The sequence below is a fragment of the Anomalospiza imberbis genome, chromosome 2 (assembly GCF_031753505.1).
Source record: "Anomalospiza imberbis isolate Cuckoo-Finch-1a 21T00152 chromosome 2, ASM3175350v1, whole genome shotgun sequence".
Classification (NCBI taxonomy): Eukaryota; Metazoa; Chordata; class Aves; order Passeriformes; family Viduidae; genus Anomalospiza; species Anomalospiza imberbis.
In genome coordinates this window covers 36,451,281-36,465,555 of record NC_089682.1, presented here as the reverse complement: position 1 = coordinate 36,465,555, position 14,275 = coordinate 36,451,281, and the positions used below count along the sequence as shown (strand labels likewise).

Sequence of the window (14,275 nt, the reverse complement as noted above, 5' to 3'; positions counted from 1 at the left end):
ATCTGCAAAATATAGCTATTTTCTGCTTCACAGGAGGCTAAGGATTAATACCTTAGTATTATTGAAATAGCAATCTATGCAGTGATTTGGGTATGGATGCTTGAATTAAAAAGTTGCGCTTTGCAAGGTCTCTTGGTCATAATGATCCTTGGTATTTAGTGGCATGAGAGGCATAAAGAAAAATTCATTTTCAGCTGAACATTGTGTACAACTAGAGTCACAAATTGTAAGACAAGGAAGTGGAATTTAGTTTCAGCACAGGTTTCTTGGGCAGAAATCTGCAAATCCATTCTGTTAAGATCCTCCCTGACAGAAAGCTCAGGACAAATCTACATTGTCCCTATGACAGCATGTTCTGAGCAGCTGCCAGCAGGGAGCTCTGGGTGACAACGTGTGCCTCGCTAGTAAAATAAGATAGGTTTGCCTTGCATAAAAAAAAAAAAAAAAAAAAAAAAAAAAAAAAAAAAAAAAGACCAAAAGTCCTGCAGGACTAGAAACAGGTCAAATTGTAATTCTCTTTTCTGGCATGAAATGGAGCAGCACACCCTCTATGAAGCACAGTGATCCATATGGCTTAAACAGATGTTTATGGCCTAATGCTGTTAAGTGTCATTTTTTTAATCTGTAGTCTGTGTGCTTTTGGGAGCTTCCAAACCCATTTGCCTCCTACACCTGCAATGCATGATGAGAGACTGAGGAACACTAGATATTGCTTTTAGTTTATTTCTTGAACTGCATATTCTGTATGCTCTTATGCAAAAACCTTTTCAAGGCAAAGTTTTCATAAGAATCCATAAATCTTGGAAGAACTGATAGGAGTCATTCTGTCAGACTCAGCAGACACCGTACACACAGGTCTTTTCAAGGTGGGGATCATTTCAGAATACTTGGATCTGGGCTGTCCAGAGTAGGATTTAAGGATGAGATGTGACCCAGGCATTCCAAAAAAGTGTTGTCTGGAGAGCTATGAGTTATTTGGTTTCTTTGCACATTCCTGCTGCAGGCTCTCATGTTGTTAATGGAGTATGCACTGGGCAGAGCCTTGAATGTAAGCTGGTACAAACCAAACCTTTCTAGAGTCCAGAACAGCCTTAGATTTCATTGCCTGGGCAATGTGATGCTCCTCAGGCTGCTGATTCCTGGTTTCTCTCTTGTGCTGGGGTCTTTAGGAGCAAGTCCTGATATTGCTGTGAGCAAAGCAGACACACTGCAGTCATTTGCATGATGAAATTCACCTCACTCTGCAAAGAAACCAAATGCTATTCCTTGCTTTTCCATCCCTTTTGAGAAGACATATTTTCTTTGAGGCTTCTGCCAGGCTTCCATTTTGACGTTTGGCATCAGAGTTTATGACTTTCATCAGGAAACTAATATCTGCACAAGCTTTCATTACTCTTAATCTGATGAGATCACATCTGTATTAAAACACTGACATGTCCTAGTTCATGTTAGCTAGACTGCTTCCTAGGTAGCCTTTCATTTAAAATGAGAAATCTTGTTTGAAATACTTCAATCTGAAGAGAAACCAGAAAGTTCTACGTTCATCAGTGATTCATGTAAGCTATTATTTGGTAAAATAGGTAAACAGCATGCTTGCAGATTGGACAGCTCTGTCATAAAACCATAACTTGTCATTGCAGTCTTAAGTAATTGGTATTTAAGAAAGATAATGAATGGAACCATGAGTCACACTAATTAGTTTTACGTACAAGAATGATGTATACAGCTTTCCTAATAAGCAAGGTTTTGATCTCCTTATGAAGTAGGTGGGTTTTTTTTTCTCTTTGATTTAATTTTTAACAGATACTTATCAGGGAAGGAGTTTCCCTTTATGAGAAGAAATTGCATAGATCAACACATGTGACATGTAGCTTTTTAACATGTTAATTTATTTCTAATGCTTGTTATACTCAGTTCTATTTCATTATTGTGGTACTCACATTCCAGGTAATATTATCATTATTCCTGGTGATTAATACGGCTACAACAGTGAGGGTTTTTAAAAGCCTGTTCTAATTTTTCTGTCTTGAGAATATTTGATACTGGGAATTAGATTAAATATCAGTGTACATTAGATTAAAAATCAGTGTAGAGATGAAAGATGGATCATTGTTATGGCTTCAGAAGCAGAACATCACACAGGTATAGATTCCAGAGAGCATAGTGGTATTTTTTTATCAAAACTAGAGGAATACAGAAAATAGTAGGTGACTTATAGAGTAACTAATGAGGAGACTTTAAATTTCAAAAATAATCTGTCATCCAGTGTGGAAATAAGGTTTGCATGCTACTTTGAAGCCTTAAGAGAGTAATTAGGCAATGCTGAACTCAAGGATTCTGTGTCTGAAGTGTGTTCTGTAGGGCCCAGTACTGAAAAGCTTTGAGCGACTTCAGCTTCCATTGATTTCAGTCTGAATTGATAGTACTCAGGGACCAATAGCAATTCTTTCCAGAGCAAGGGAAGACAGATTGTGGGTCAGACTTTTGCTCTTTTATTGCACTGAATAGCATCCTTCAGAAATATTTTCAGTGAAATCAGTATGGCATGGGTTACTCACCATCAGCTGTTGAGAAACAAGTCCTTCCCTTTCAAAAATACAATATAAATAATCTGAAAAATGTCAGATGCTTATGTCTTCTCAGAAGGGCTTTTCTCTGCTTCAGAGCTTTTGGGTTTTTTTGTTCTTTAAAACCTGCATTCACCTTATAAGCAAAGTCCTATTGGTCTTTATTGCTTTTGGCAGTGTAATCAAAGTATTTTCTATGTGTACATCTGGTAAAGTTCTGCTCTGTGCTGGAGCATTCTGCATCAGGTTTTGTTGGTTCCTCTGCAGAGAAGCAGTCATGCTCCTAATCCTGGCATTCCTGCACTTACTTGAGCAAAACCTGAAGGGTCTTATAGGATGCTATCGTCATTTTTTGTATGATTTTTTTTTCTGACTTGCATGCATGCTTTTTTATCAGTAATATTATTATCATTTCTGATTTTTAGTTTGAAGATGTTTTAGAAAAATACTGATGTGTACTAACAATAAATTGTAAGCATTAAGGATGACTGAAAGACGACTGTACCTGCAAATTAGGGTAAAGATTTTGAAATATACTCTGCTCTGGATCTTAGCAGACAACTGTGTCTTAAGCAAATGTGTGGGAAGAAGAAAAGCAATCCGGAAAAAGCAGCTGTTATAGTTAGTAGAATTTTCTCCCCATTTTCCCTTCATTGAGTCTGTCTGAAAGTAGGTGTTTTAACATACAGCCATTTCTCGTTAACATGTGTGTGTTTATTTTAGCATGATGGTGTTGTTTTTTTCATCTCCCACTCTGACACAGCATGTTTCATCTGTATATGGTTTCTACTACGTGAGACATTTAAAATGGCTCAGCGAAGAAATGGATTCTTGTCACTTAAACTGTCACTCTCTCGTTCTGTGGAAATGTGGTCATTTTAACAGATTTTTAAATTCTGTGTACTCAAAGATTGACTATAAAAATTGAGAGTGATAAATGTCAAGAATTTAACGGTACCCTGTTGTACCTGTAATAATTTATGTTAATCATGTTTTAATTTAGTCATTTTCAACATACTTGTATTTACAAATTAAACCACTATTATGGTTCTCCTTTGTTTGCATGATATGATTTTATTTTATATTTTTTTTTCCACTCACCAGATGTTTTCAACACTTTGCTTCCCACTACTGTCATCCCCTCCCTTACCACTGCAACAGTCACAACCAATGTAGCCTTAACAGCCAGCACAACCACATCGGCAACAGCCACCAGCATCAGAGGTACAGTATCCTTCTTTGTTATGGCCTGGGAAGCACATGATAAATAGGAAATTAGAGCTTTGATTTTGCTATTTTTTTTAACAAGGATAGAAATTGCTAAGGAGAGGATGCAAGCATTCAGTTCAGTATGTATTTAACAGAATAATCCGAAGGGTGATAGATGGGTAAAGAAAGATTTTGTATGACCTTGAACGTTGTCATTGCTCTAGCAGTGTGTATGTGAACTTTGACAGGATGCTTAAACTATTTGTATACATTTGCATTTAATTTTTTAAGGTTAGTAAATTAACTTTAATGTAAAATGCAAGCAAGCTATTTTTAAATAAACGTGACCTTTTTAAGACTGGTTATTTTGGGTGGTACCGTTTAAAACAAGCTAGGTGTCAGCACTGGAATTTCTGTTGATGAAATTTTGCTTGATGACAAAGAGGCACTGTGATGCATCACCCTTGTTAGCCTTTTACAGTTTAAGGCGTTCCTAATTTAGGGGTGTTGTTATATCACCAGAGCTAGAGTAAATGAGCTAAAAGTTCTCTCTCCCCTCCCTGACCCCCATCTGTTGGGGTTTTTTCTGTTATAGCTTTTCAAATGTTTCTAGTAATGCTTCATTTCTTTATGAGGAAAATATAGAGGTTATTTTACTCTTTTATTCAGTGGCTGATAAGATAACTGTTAAATAGGGAAGATGTGTGCAGAAGGTTTTGCAGATTATCATCTTCTGGGTAGCTACAAATCTCTTGTGGTAAATGAAATGGCAGAAGGTTCCTATGTGGTCTCTTGAAAGCTTTCGTTGTACAAGAAAAGAGGAAATTATATTCTTTTACCACACTGCAAGTGTTGACATGATGAGGTGCAGTTAGGCCAGGAAAGTTAAGAGAGCTATGGCATCTTTTCTTTCTGGATGTGTTGTTAGTAGTCAGTTGTAGTGACCTGCCTAACTTGCAAGAATAAAGACTGTGATAGTATCAGGTCACCTAAATTCTTCCTCCACAGGGCACAGATATTTTAATAATGTGGCCTTCATGTGATAAACTGACATCAGACCTAAAATTAAATTTTTAAATCTTTAATATTACTCTTAATGTGAAATTGCTGATATTTTAAGAAGAGAGGAAGTGTTGTAGGAGTCCTTTTCCTTCAGAAAGAGAAAGTTAGACCATGGAAAACAGCCCAGTGTTCATGGGTCTAAGAGGTTGCAGGAGGAACATTTCCTGAAAAGGAACAGAATGACAGGAATTGCCATGTCATTATAAAAGAGTGATTTGTGTAAAGCACAGAAGCCTCCAACTTTCTGAGGGCTCACATCCTGGAAGGACGATGCTCTTGGTGTGCTGTGCTGAAGTTTGCTGCCCTTCATGAATTGTTCTGCTTGTTAGGTGGTCATAACTATGTCATTGTTATGATTGTACTGATGTTTTTAATGTATTGTCTCACCTCCTAAGTGTGGTTTAGGGCCTCATTTTCTTTCCTGTGGAGTGTTCATTTTCACTATTTGTGTGTCTAGCATCAATATAAAGGTCTGAAACGGGGGAATTCTCTTCTAAGTTTCAGCTCTAACCCATGGGAGAATGCGTGCAATTTGATGCTACACTTACAGATGCTGCTTTAATAGAAAGTAAAAGAAAGGAAATTGAGTGATCAATTGCTGAAACACGAGCACTCACTTTTCCCAGAAAGAAAGAAGTGAATACAGCAAAATGGCTGAAAAGATGAGACCACTTCAGTCTCAAGGAAGCGGTAGATAGAATCTGTTGGGGAGATAATCAAAGGGACAAATGAGTGTGGGAAGTCCGTTTCCTCAAAATCTTGTATTGAAAGCAAAATGGTAGTTTATCCCAATGCAGAGAGAGAAAATACTACATTTGTAATAAACTAATGAAATTGGTTTTTTTAACAGTCTAAGATATCAAACCTCACTAAAACACAAAAACAAAGTTACTATAAACATAAATCATGGAAGATATCAATGTGGAAGAAACATGAAAACGAATGCAAAATTAAATGAGCAAATTGTGAGAAATTTAAAACAAAAGTGTGTAGAAATACACTAGATGAATAACAAAAATAAGGAAATTAATCACGAGCAATGAGGACAAGGCTGAAGTAATTGGTGTTTTAGCCAACAGTGGAAGACTGCAGTGGAAACTGGAGTACTGTTTCTTATGGGGGGTAGGAGGGGATGTCACAGTGAAAAATTACCACAAATGGGGACAGATCAAAGAGCAAGGACAGAAACATAGATATGCTATGTAAAGAAGCTGAAGGCACCAGCTTGTTTGGTTTTGCTTTCAAAACGGAAGTCAATAGGACTCTGATGAAGAGGTATTTTCCAAGTTCAGTGGGGAAAATGATTCCCTGTATTAGTGGCAAAGACATTTAGCAGAGACACTTTGTAAATGCATGGGAGACGGTGACTTAAGATATTCAGCTATTTAAGTTCTGTGACTTCCTTCATCCTGACTTTCTTTCAAAGTGCTTTATTCCCATGGCAGAGGGAATTTTGACAAGGTGCATCTCCTGGGTCTCCTCATCCCCTATCTGTCTTGGACCTGTAAACAATAATGTTCACAGGCTTTAGGTGTCTGTTGTGGAGTTCTGCCATCCTGAAATACAAGACTGAACCTCATCTCCAATGTCAGAGCACCCACCCCAGAGAGGTACAAATGACATAAGAGCCATTTCAGAGAATATCAGCTTTTTCAGTACTATCTGTTGCTAGCTGAGCAAAAAGTACCACATAAACATATTTTCCTTTGACGCTTCTGCTTCATATTACAATAAGATTTTTGATGTGAAAGAACATATAAGGACATTAAGCTGAGAAACTATCCATATATTCTCAAACATCAAAACTTTTTTGGTTTGATTTTTTCTTCCTCTTTGTTGGATCATGTCTTAAGGAAACATGTTTCCCACAGATCGTAGTAGTGTATGCTGTTTGATAATATCTTTGGACTGGGTTTCCCATAGCTGGCACAATAAACCTTCTAGACAGATTTCACTAATTTTGTTCTGAAATTAGTGCTTAATTCTTAAGAATCTCCTCAGGTAAGTTTTACAAGACATTCTTCTGTTCTGCATGACTTTTACATAGTCCACTTTGAGTATGCATTGCTTCACATCCAGTCACAGGAAATGTCTTTGCAGGCATATGATACGAGGTGTAAAAAGCCAATGGAATCTGTGAATCCAAGGCATTTTGCGTTCTGATTATTGTACCTCCTCATTACCAAAAACCTTAATTCATGAGAAAGAAAATTCTCCAGAAGTCATCAGTTAATTCTGGAACCATGTGATTCATTGCTGTCCTAATCTGCCTGGCATTTAGTAAACAACTTGAAAAAGGCTACTGATCCAGTTGGATGACAGCATGATAATTCATAAACTTTCTGTTTCGTCAAACTTTTCACTTTCTCATAAAACATATGCTTGTTTTTGTACTCAGTCCTTCAGGAATTAATTATTCTTTTACTGGTACATTACCTACTAACTCAGAAAAACTTAAACATAATTTGATGCCAGTGAGGAATATTGCCCTTTATATATTTGTCAAGGGTATCTTAAAGCCTAATAACTGTGATGAGGAATGTATGACAAAATGAGAATAAAATGTATGAGAAGAAACAAATCTGGAGGACTACTGAAAGAATATTTATGAGTATCTACATCAGTCTTTCTATCAGATTTATGTAATGTTATTTGTGAAAGCTGTGCATGGATCCATGCAATTTTTCCCTTTTATGATTGGGATGAGGCACAAGAGGATTGTGGATTTGCCCCAACAGTGAAACAATGGAAGCTTCCATTAGAGAAATTCTTTATTAGTGTAAAGTTAATTTAGGTGGTGCTGTGCCAATCTTTCCAAGACCTGTAGGTGGAGAGGGAGTGTGATTAACAATCTAGGAGAAGCCACCTCAAGTCAGAACAGCTCTGTGTTTCTGTATTCACAGAGGGGAAAAAGCCTGTGCACACAAATGTACATAAAACCTTCCCATGGGCTGTCATTATGTTAATCACCCACACACACACACAGACAGAACGTTTTGTTTTGTTTTGTTTAAATCCTTTTTTCTATCAAGAAAAAAAAAAGTAAAAGAGGTTATAAAACTTGTTTGTTTTTTACTTATTACAGAAGACTGAAATCTCGCCTTCACCATCACCACCCAAACAGGTGGAAATGTAACATTGTCAATCCCAATCTCAAAAGACTGATCCGTTCAGTTTGACAGCACGTATCAGAGTGACTCAGGCTCAGCTGACTCACTTGGATGATGACTGTACCAGAACGTTCAAAGCTTTATATAGCAACGCCTGAAAACATCTCCAGAAGTTGTTGTGTGCGGCACAGACGTGATGCTGCTCCCAGACAGCTGCTCTGGGGAGATCAAGAGTTTATTTGTCAGGGTGACCACAAAGCCAAAAAATGTACACATTTATATATCAGTGAAATCCCTGCCATATTTTAATCCACTTTGCTTTTATTGAGTTTAACTCTGGTATAAAATAAAGATTTCTTAAAGGAAATCTGTGGAGCTAAACTCAGGAGTTTACAGTGGCATAAGGAGGGATTTGAGAATGTAATAATTTTGAAAAATATTGTGACTTTAAGTGTGAATATTTCTATTTAATAGCATAACTGACAACCATCCTAGCTAAAAAATTAGGTTATTTTCTTTTTTTCCCTAGTTTTACATTGAAGTCTCTATTAAAAATAAAACAAACTAAACCCAACCCTAATAGAATAACTGTGTCATTATAGGCAGCTTAAATGCAGAAGCTACTTGAACAGTACTTGTAGTCCTCATACTTTTTCCTATCAAAAAATGCTAAAAATCACCGGTTCTTTCCTTATGATTTTTTTTTCTCATAATCTGATTAATAAAACTTGGCAGGCTGAGACATTGACGAAGAGAGAAAAAAGCAAGTAAAAGCTATAGAATATGTGATGGGCAAAGGACATAAGGGTAGACTTACACTTTAAATATAGTTGTGCGTGCTTACTTGCATTCAGCTCTGATAATAAAAATGATCCTTGTCTAATGTTAAAAGCACTTTCCTATGACAGCCAGCTAAAAGCCAGTTCATTTATATACTACTTTGTAGCTATAGCAGTAACATAAAACCTAATTTGTGGCTGGGTTTGTTCAAACTGTGTAGGAAAATTACAACTTTCTAGGTTTTATTTCTTCTTTCTCCCTACTTTTACACTAGTCTCCTACTGGCTTACCCAAGGTCTAGATTTGTCAGAAGGACTAACAATTTGAGATTCAAACAACAGCCTTAGATTTTTTTTTTTTTTTTTCATTAGACATTCAAGTCATCATCATCCATCTTTCAGGAACTGCCATCTCTTGATTTTATACTGATTTCTTTCATTACCATTATTTTTCCATCTACTTGTTCCTCAGCTGTATAGGTGGTGTGTTAAAAAATCATGATAAACCTATGTTAGACCATAATGAGATCTCAAACTTATTTTCCAGGCCTCATTTCCAGAATCTCTGAACAGGGCTGTCGTGGTCAGAGCTATTACTCAGGTGAAACATCCACAAGCTACAGCTGAGTAATGGCTGGAAAACCTTCCCTAGCATCTGCATCCAGCTGGTAGACCAAACTGTTGGATTTTTTTTTTTTATATCAAAAAAATCTGTTGTGAACAGAGAGTTTCTTAAGTTCTGCAGCAATATTTTCATGAGTCTTAGTCATCCACAGTGCCCGTTTTAGGGGTTGCACAGTTTTGTTCCTTTTCTGAAGCACCATTTAATTAGGGTTTCATTCCACTAGTCAGGCTTAGTGATGCAATTAGTGCTGTGAATTCTCAAAGCTCACAGATTTAAGATCAACAGAGGATCTTGTAGCATCTGTTCTAACTCAAAGAGAGTTTTGGTTTTCAGGTCTGATAGATACAGAGCCAGGAAAACCTTCTTATAACATAATCTGGGGAAAAAAAAAATAGAAAAATTAAACCCCTCCCTTCAACACCCCTCCCTCAAACACCCCCCCCCCCCCCAAAAAAAAACCCAAAACAAACATTCTCAAGGAGTTTCATACTTTATTGGCTAGATTCCTACAGATTTCAATGTCCCCATAGAATTAGAATAATGGCAAACATTATGTGTTCACATGCATGGTGACCACAGACCAAAACCATGCCAGCTCCAGCCAACAGGTTGTGCAATCATAGTATGAAAATAACTTTTTTTTTTTTATTTATGGCTAGGAATTTGGGGTATTGGTGCATCCACATGAGATATCTTCCTGTGTCTCAGAGGCCACAGGGCAGTAAGAGCAGCTGAATGTGGTTATGGAAGGAGGAAATTTTTCACGCAGTGTGCAACTAAATATAAAACTGCATTATCACTACATGCTGAAAAATGGAAACAGAAATACAGAAAATGTGTGTTGTGAGCAGACTAAAATCAAACCCAAATGCTTCTGTGTGGAATTTCCAGTTCTCAGTTACTTTTAAAAGATGTTTTATAGTTGTAATTTCAATCCAAGAATAATCCTCAAGGCAACACGTATATCACTCATGCAGTCTAACCACCAAAAAAAATTCTGTCCACATGACCCACATGAGGCTAGTTACCTCCATTGCCATGAAAAGTACTTGTGCTTTGCAATTTTTACCTTTACAAACTAAAGCAGAGACCTGTGCCATTTATAAAATGGCATATTTCTGTGCTTAACAGCTATTATGGTATAAGATGAAGACCGTCGTCATTATTACACATTATTTGGTCATATTATTCATGAAATGAGGCTGTTGCATTCTGGAACAAATAAAGATAGATTTCATGATCTGAATAGTTTACCAAGTAAATGAATGTCATAAATGAGATATAGATTAAGCTACAGGCATGCTGAATACATGAAAGAAAATATAATATCATCATATATTAGGACCTGCTCTTTGTGTCTGGGACAAATATTTCTAGTGCTAACAAATCCATCCAGCTGTCAGCTTGCAGTAATGAAGTAGGCAACTTAAAAAGTACACAATGATTTCCAGCCTTGATGGATTATCACTTAACCCAAAATGCAAGGCTGAGCAGATAAGTATCACAATTGGTTGATGGTCTGATAAAGATTCCATTATGTAGCTGAGCTCTGGAGAGGCTTCAGCAATGCGTCAGGAATTCAAACATTCCCAGCCTAAGCTCTGATCACACTGGGGTTTTTTTTTTTTTTGGCTTTTTTTTTTTTTTTTGGCTTTTTTTTTTTCTTATTTCTACTGCATATGAATTATGCAGTCTGACAGTCTCTATTGTAAACTGGCAGTGCAAGAAGTTCTCCAAATTAAGAGTCCCTTCTGCTGGAAGCATTTTTAGTGCCTGCCAAGAGCATCCTTTGCTCTGAGTTGAGTCTCAGACCTCGCCTCAGTTGCCACAGGCTGTAAGCTGTTAGCTCTCCTTCTGCTCAGTCTCCATGTGCAGCTAGCAGGGAAGCACAGGCATTTCCAAAAATGTCCCTGGGAAGAAGGACTGAAGTCATCAGTGTCACCAGCTCTATGTAAAGTGCTGCACCAGAGTCAGCGTGCACTGATGTCACACTGACCATTTACATCTGACCTCTAGTTGGGTGCTAACCTCAGGTTAGTGGTTTTCAACATTCAGTTGTAAACAAGGTATGAAAACTATATTATTCATACTAACTTCCTGCTCTCTTGAGGCTTAAAATGTGATTTTCAAAATAATAACTTTTTAAAAAGTGGATTTTTGTACGTCTTGCTTTAAAAGCCAGAATTCTACTGATTTCAAGAGATTTTGGTGACATTCCTACAAGCAGTTTGGTTAAATGAGTTTATCCCATCTCACTTGCAGGTAGCTCTGAAGTGGATGTATCTGGATTTTCCAGTCCAAAGAGAGACAGACAATTTTTAGTGTATTGTCAGTGCTGCCTCATAAGCTTGACAATGGCCTGCAGACATCCAAAGTATTTCCTCTAGAGAAAAACAGGCTATACATTCCTTTCTTCCAAGTAAAACTTTACATATAGATAAGCTCATGAATTTTCAGTGTGACTGTATGTAGTTTTGGTGTGTTATTCACAGATAAAATCTGTGATCTGCTCAGTCAAGAGGGACCTGCTGGGTCACTTAGCCTAAATTCTTGTATAGTTTCCTGTCTCATAGATTTATAATGAGACACAGAAACCTTTATTTTATTAAAGAGCATGCACCAGAACATATGTAGACTTAATTTAGGACCTAAGGAAACAGAGTATCTGCAATTCCCCTTGGTGTTTCTCTTCACCACTTAGTTATCCTCACTACTGCAAACTTGAGCCTTGCTTATCACTTCAGTGTGTCTTTGAGGTTAGCAACCACAGATTGATTCTTGAAGGCTTCACATTCCGTATACATTTTCTTCTCAAAAGTGAATATCTATTGTAAAGAAGAATCTGTAAATATGCTTTGAAATTGGTTCTTGAATTGCACTTGAAAGCACTGAATTTACGATCTTTAGGATCTTATTAAGACTGTGATTTGGTTGGTTTTAAGGACATTGTCAAGCACATCTTTAATGATGAGTTTTAAGGGCAATATATTGGATTTCTTACAGCAGGGAGAAAGATTAAGCAATTGGTTGCTGTTGAATGTCCTGTTGCTGTATTTATATGGGAGCACAAAACTTAGTTTTATTTAGAGAGGTGTTTAGGGTATTTTAAAGGCACTACCCACAAAGACTGATATCATTTTTTTTATATTTATTACTGGATAAGGCAGATATTGGCAAGTTTTGTGGTGTCAGGGTATTGATAAAGTTCTTCACTGCTACAAGAAAAAGTATACAACTAAATATTGTTATAGCTAACAAGGACATCTAAAGCAACTGCTCCAGTGCCATGTGGGAAGTTAAAAAAAAGACTGAAGTGGTGCCAAGTTCTAGAAATGAGGAAAGAAAAAAGAGAGAAAAATGCTTATAGTTTCAAATGTATTGCTAATACCTTTAATAAAAAATGCACGTCTTTCTCACAAACCAGTGAACTAAAGTCATCAACTGTGCCTTTGAAGCTGAAAAGATTACTCTCTCTGCCCTTCGTTTCTCTGACACTCCACTTGAAACACAGTTAATAGCTTCCAGTGTGAGCCTCACAAAATGCAGAATTGATACTAATTATATTAAGTTTTTTTGGATGAAAGATGACCTTGGTGAAACTTGAAGCTATAGCATTACCAGAAAAAAAAAAAAAAAAAAAAAAAAAGCAAAATCTACAGAGAGTGACTTTGGAGATTATTTAACCCGACCTATTAATTTTTGCATGTGAAGTTATTCAGACTGTGAATACAAAAAAGGGTATTCTTAAGGTAATTTTTTTTTAGCATTTTTCAGAGCATTGAAATAAGTTGCTGAATCACATGCCTGGGTGTTTTTTTTTTTTTCTGTTAGTCATTTGAGATGTCTTTTCTGTGTCAGATTCAGTGAGTGCACTGTGGAGAAAAGGGGGTGCCACTGTGCTTGGAGGGGCTGGCAGGTGAGTGTGTGTCAGCAGTCAACAAAGGCAAACAGGTGAACAAAAATCAAATGCCAGTGTTTTAAAGATTAGCTTCAAACACACCTTTAAAGGAAAGGAGTGGAAGAGAAGTCTGGTTTGAAGTCCACGGTCTCGTAATCACAGCTGAGTTCATTTTTTGTCGCTGCAAAATTGAGAAAAAGAGAGAATTACAAACTCATCTACTCTGAGAAATACAGGGTGGAAAACCTTATTCAATAACACTTGACTCACTGTTTGGCTGACTATAAAAGACTGAACAGAGAAGCAGAACTGGAACTGACTGACTGAAAAAATGAAATTCAGAACCAACACAAGGAAGTACATTTCACTGAAAAAGAAATACAATTTTTCAATAGCCTGCTGAGCCAAGTTTGGAATTGGAGGCACTGGGGTCATTAAAGAAGAAGGGACATACTATTCTGGAAGAACTGTGTTAACCAGGATGACTTGCAATGGGCTAAATGGCCTTTTCCTTTTCCCCAAATTTATGTTCTTTTTGAAAAACTTTGATTACAAGTCATCCTGCTGTGATTTAGATAGCATGAATTTGAAAAGAATGTATCAAATCTTTTCAATCAAGATGCTTGGGTTTCTTTCCAGTCTGAATTCTTGCAAGCCTGTAATAGAAAACCATCAGTCAAGGGAAAGAAGTATCAGGAGTAGCAATTTACTTTAATGTACAATTTCCTTTTCTGGCATAAAGGGTAAGAGACAAGGATCCCAGACAACAAAGGCCAGAATACAAATCTTTATGGGAATATACAAAAAAAAAGGGGAAAAAAAGAAAAGAAAGAAAAATCCTCCAGATTGACAATTTGAGGAAGACATTTTATTTCTTTTGTATGCTTCTTTTCTTGTGGCTAACAAGTCTCTACTGTATACACATCAGGTCATGAAGTGCACTCAGCACCCAACAGAGAAGAGACAAGTTTTACTTTAATGAATTCAAAGTGCTGTAATGGACTTTAGCATTGACTTTGGACCAG

General features: G+C 36.9%; 1 protein-coding gene across 4 annotated transcripts in view; it reads left to right on the top strand.

Annotated features, from left to right (window-relative positions):
* CADM2 (cell adhesion molecule 2) overlaps nt 1-14,275 on the top strand; it is a 571,727-nt gene that overhangs the window by 523,804 nt on the left and 33,648 nt on the right. For 2 of the 4 annotated variants that reach the window (XM_068180585.1, XM_068180586.1), the window contains one exon: nt 3,672-3,791. The exons of the other annotated variants lie outside the window; for them this stretch is intronic. In XM_068180585.1, the coding sequence (XP_068036686.1) occupies nt 3,672-3,791 (120 nt within the window). The remainder of the gene's footprint in view (nt 1-3,671; nt 3,792-14,275) is intronic. 4 annotated transcript variants of the gene reach the window in all.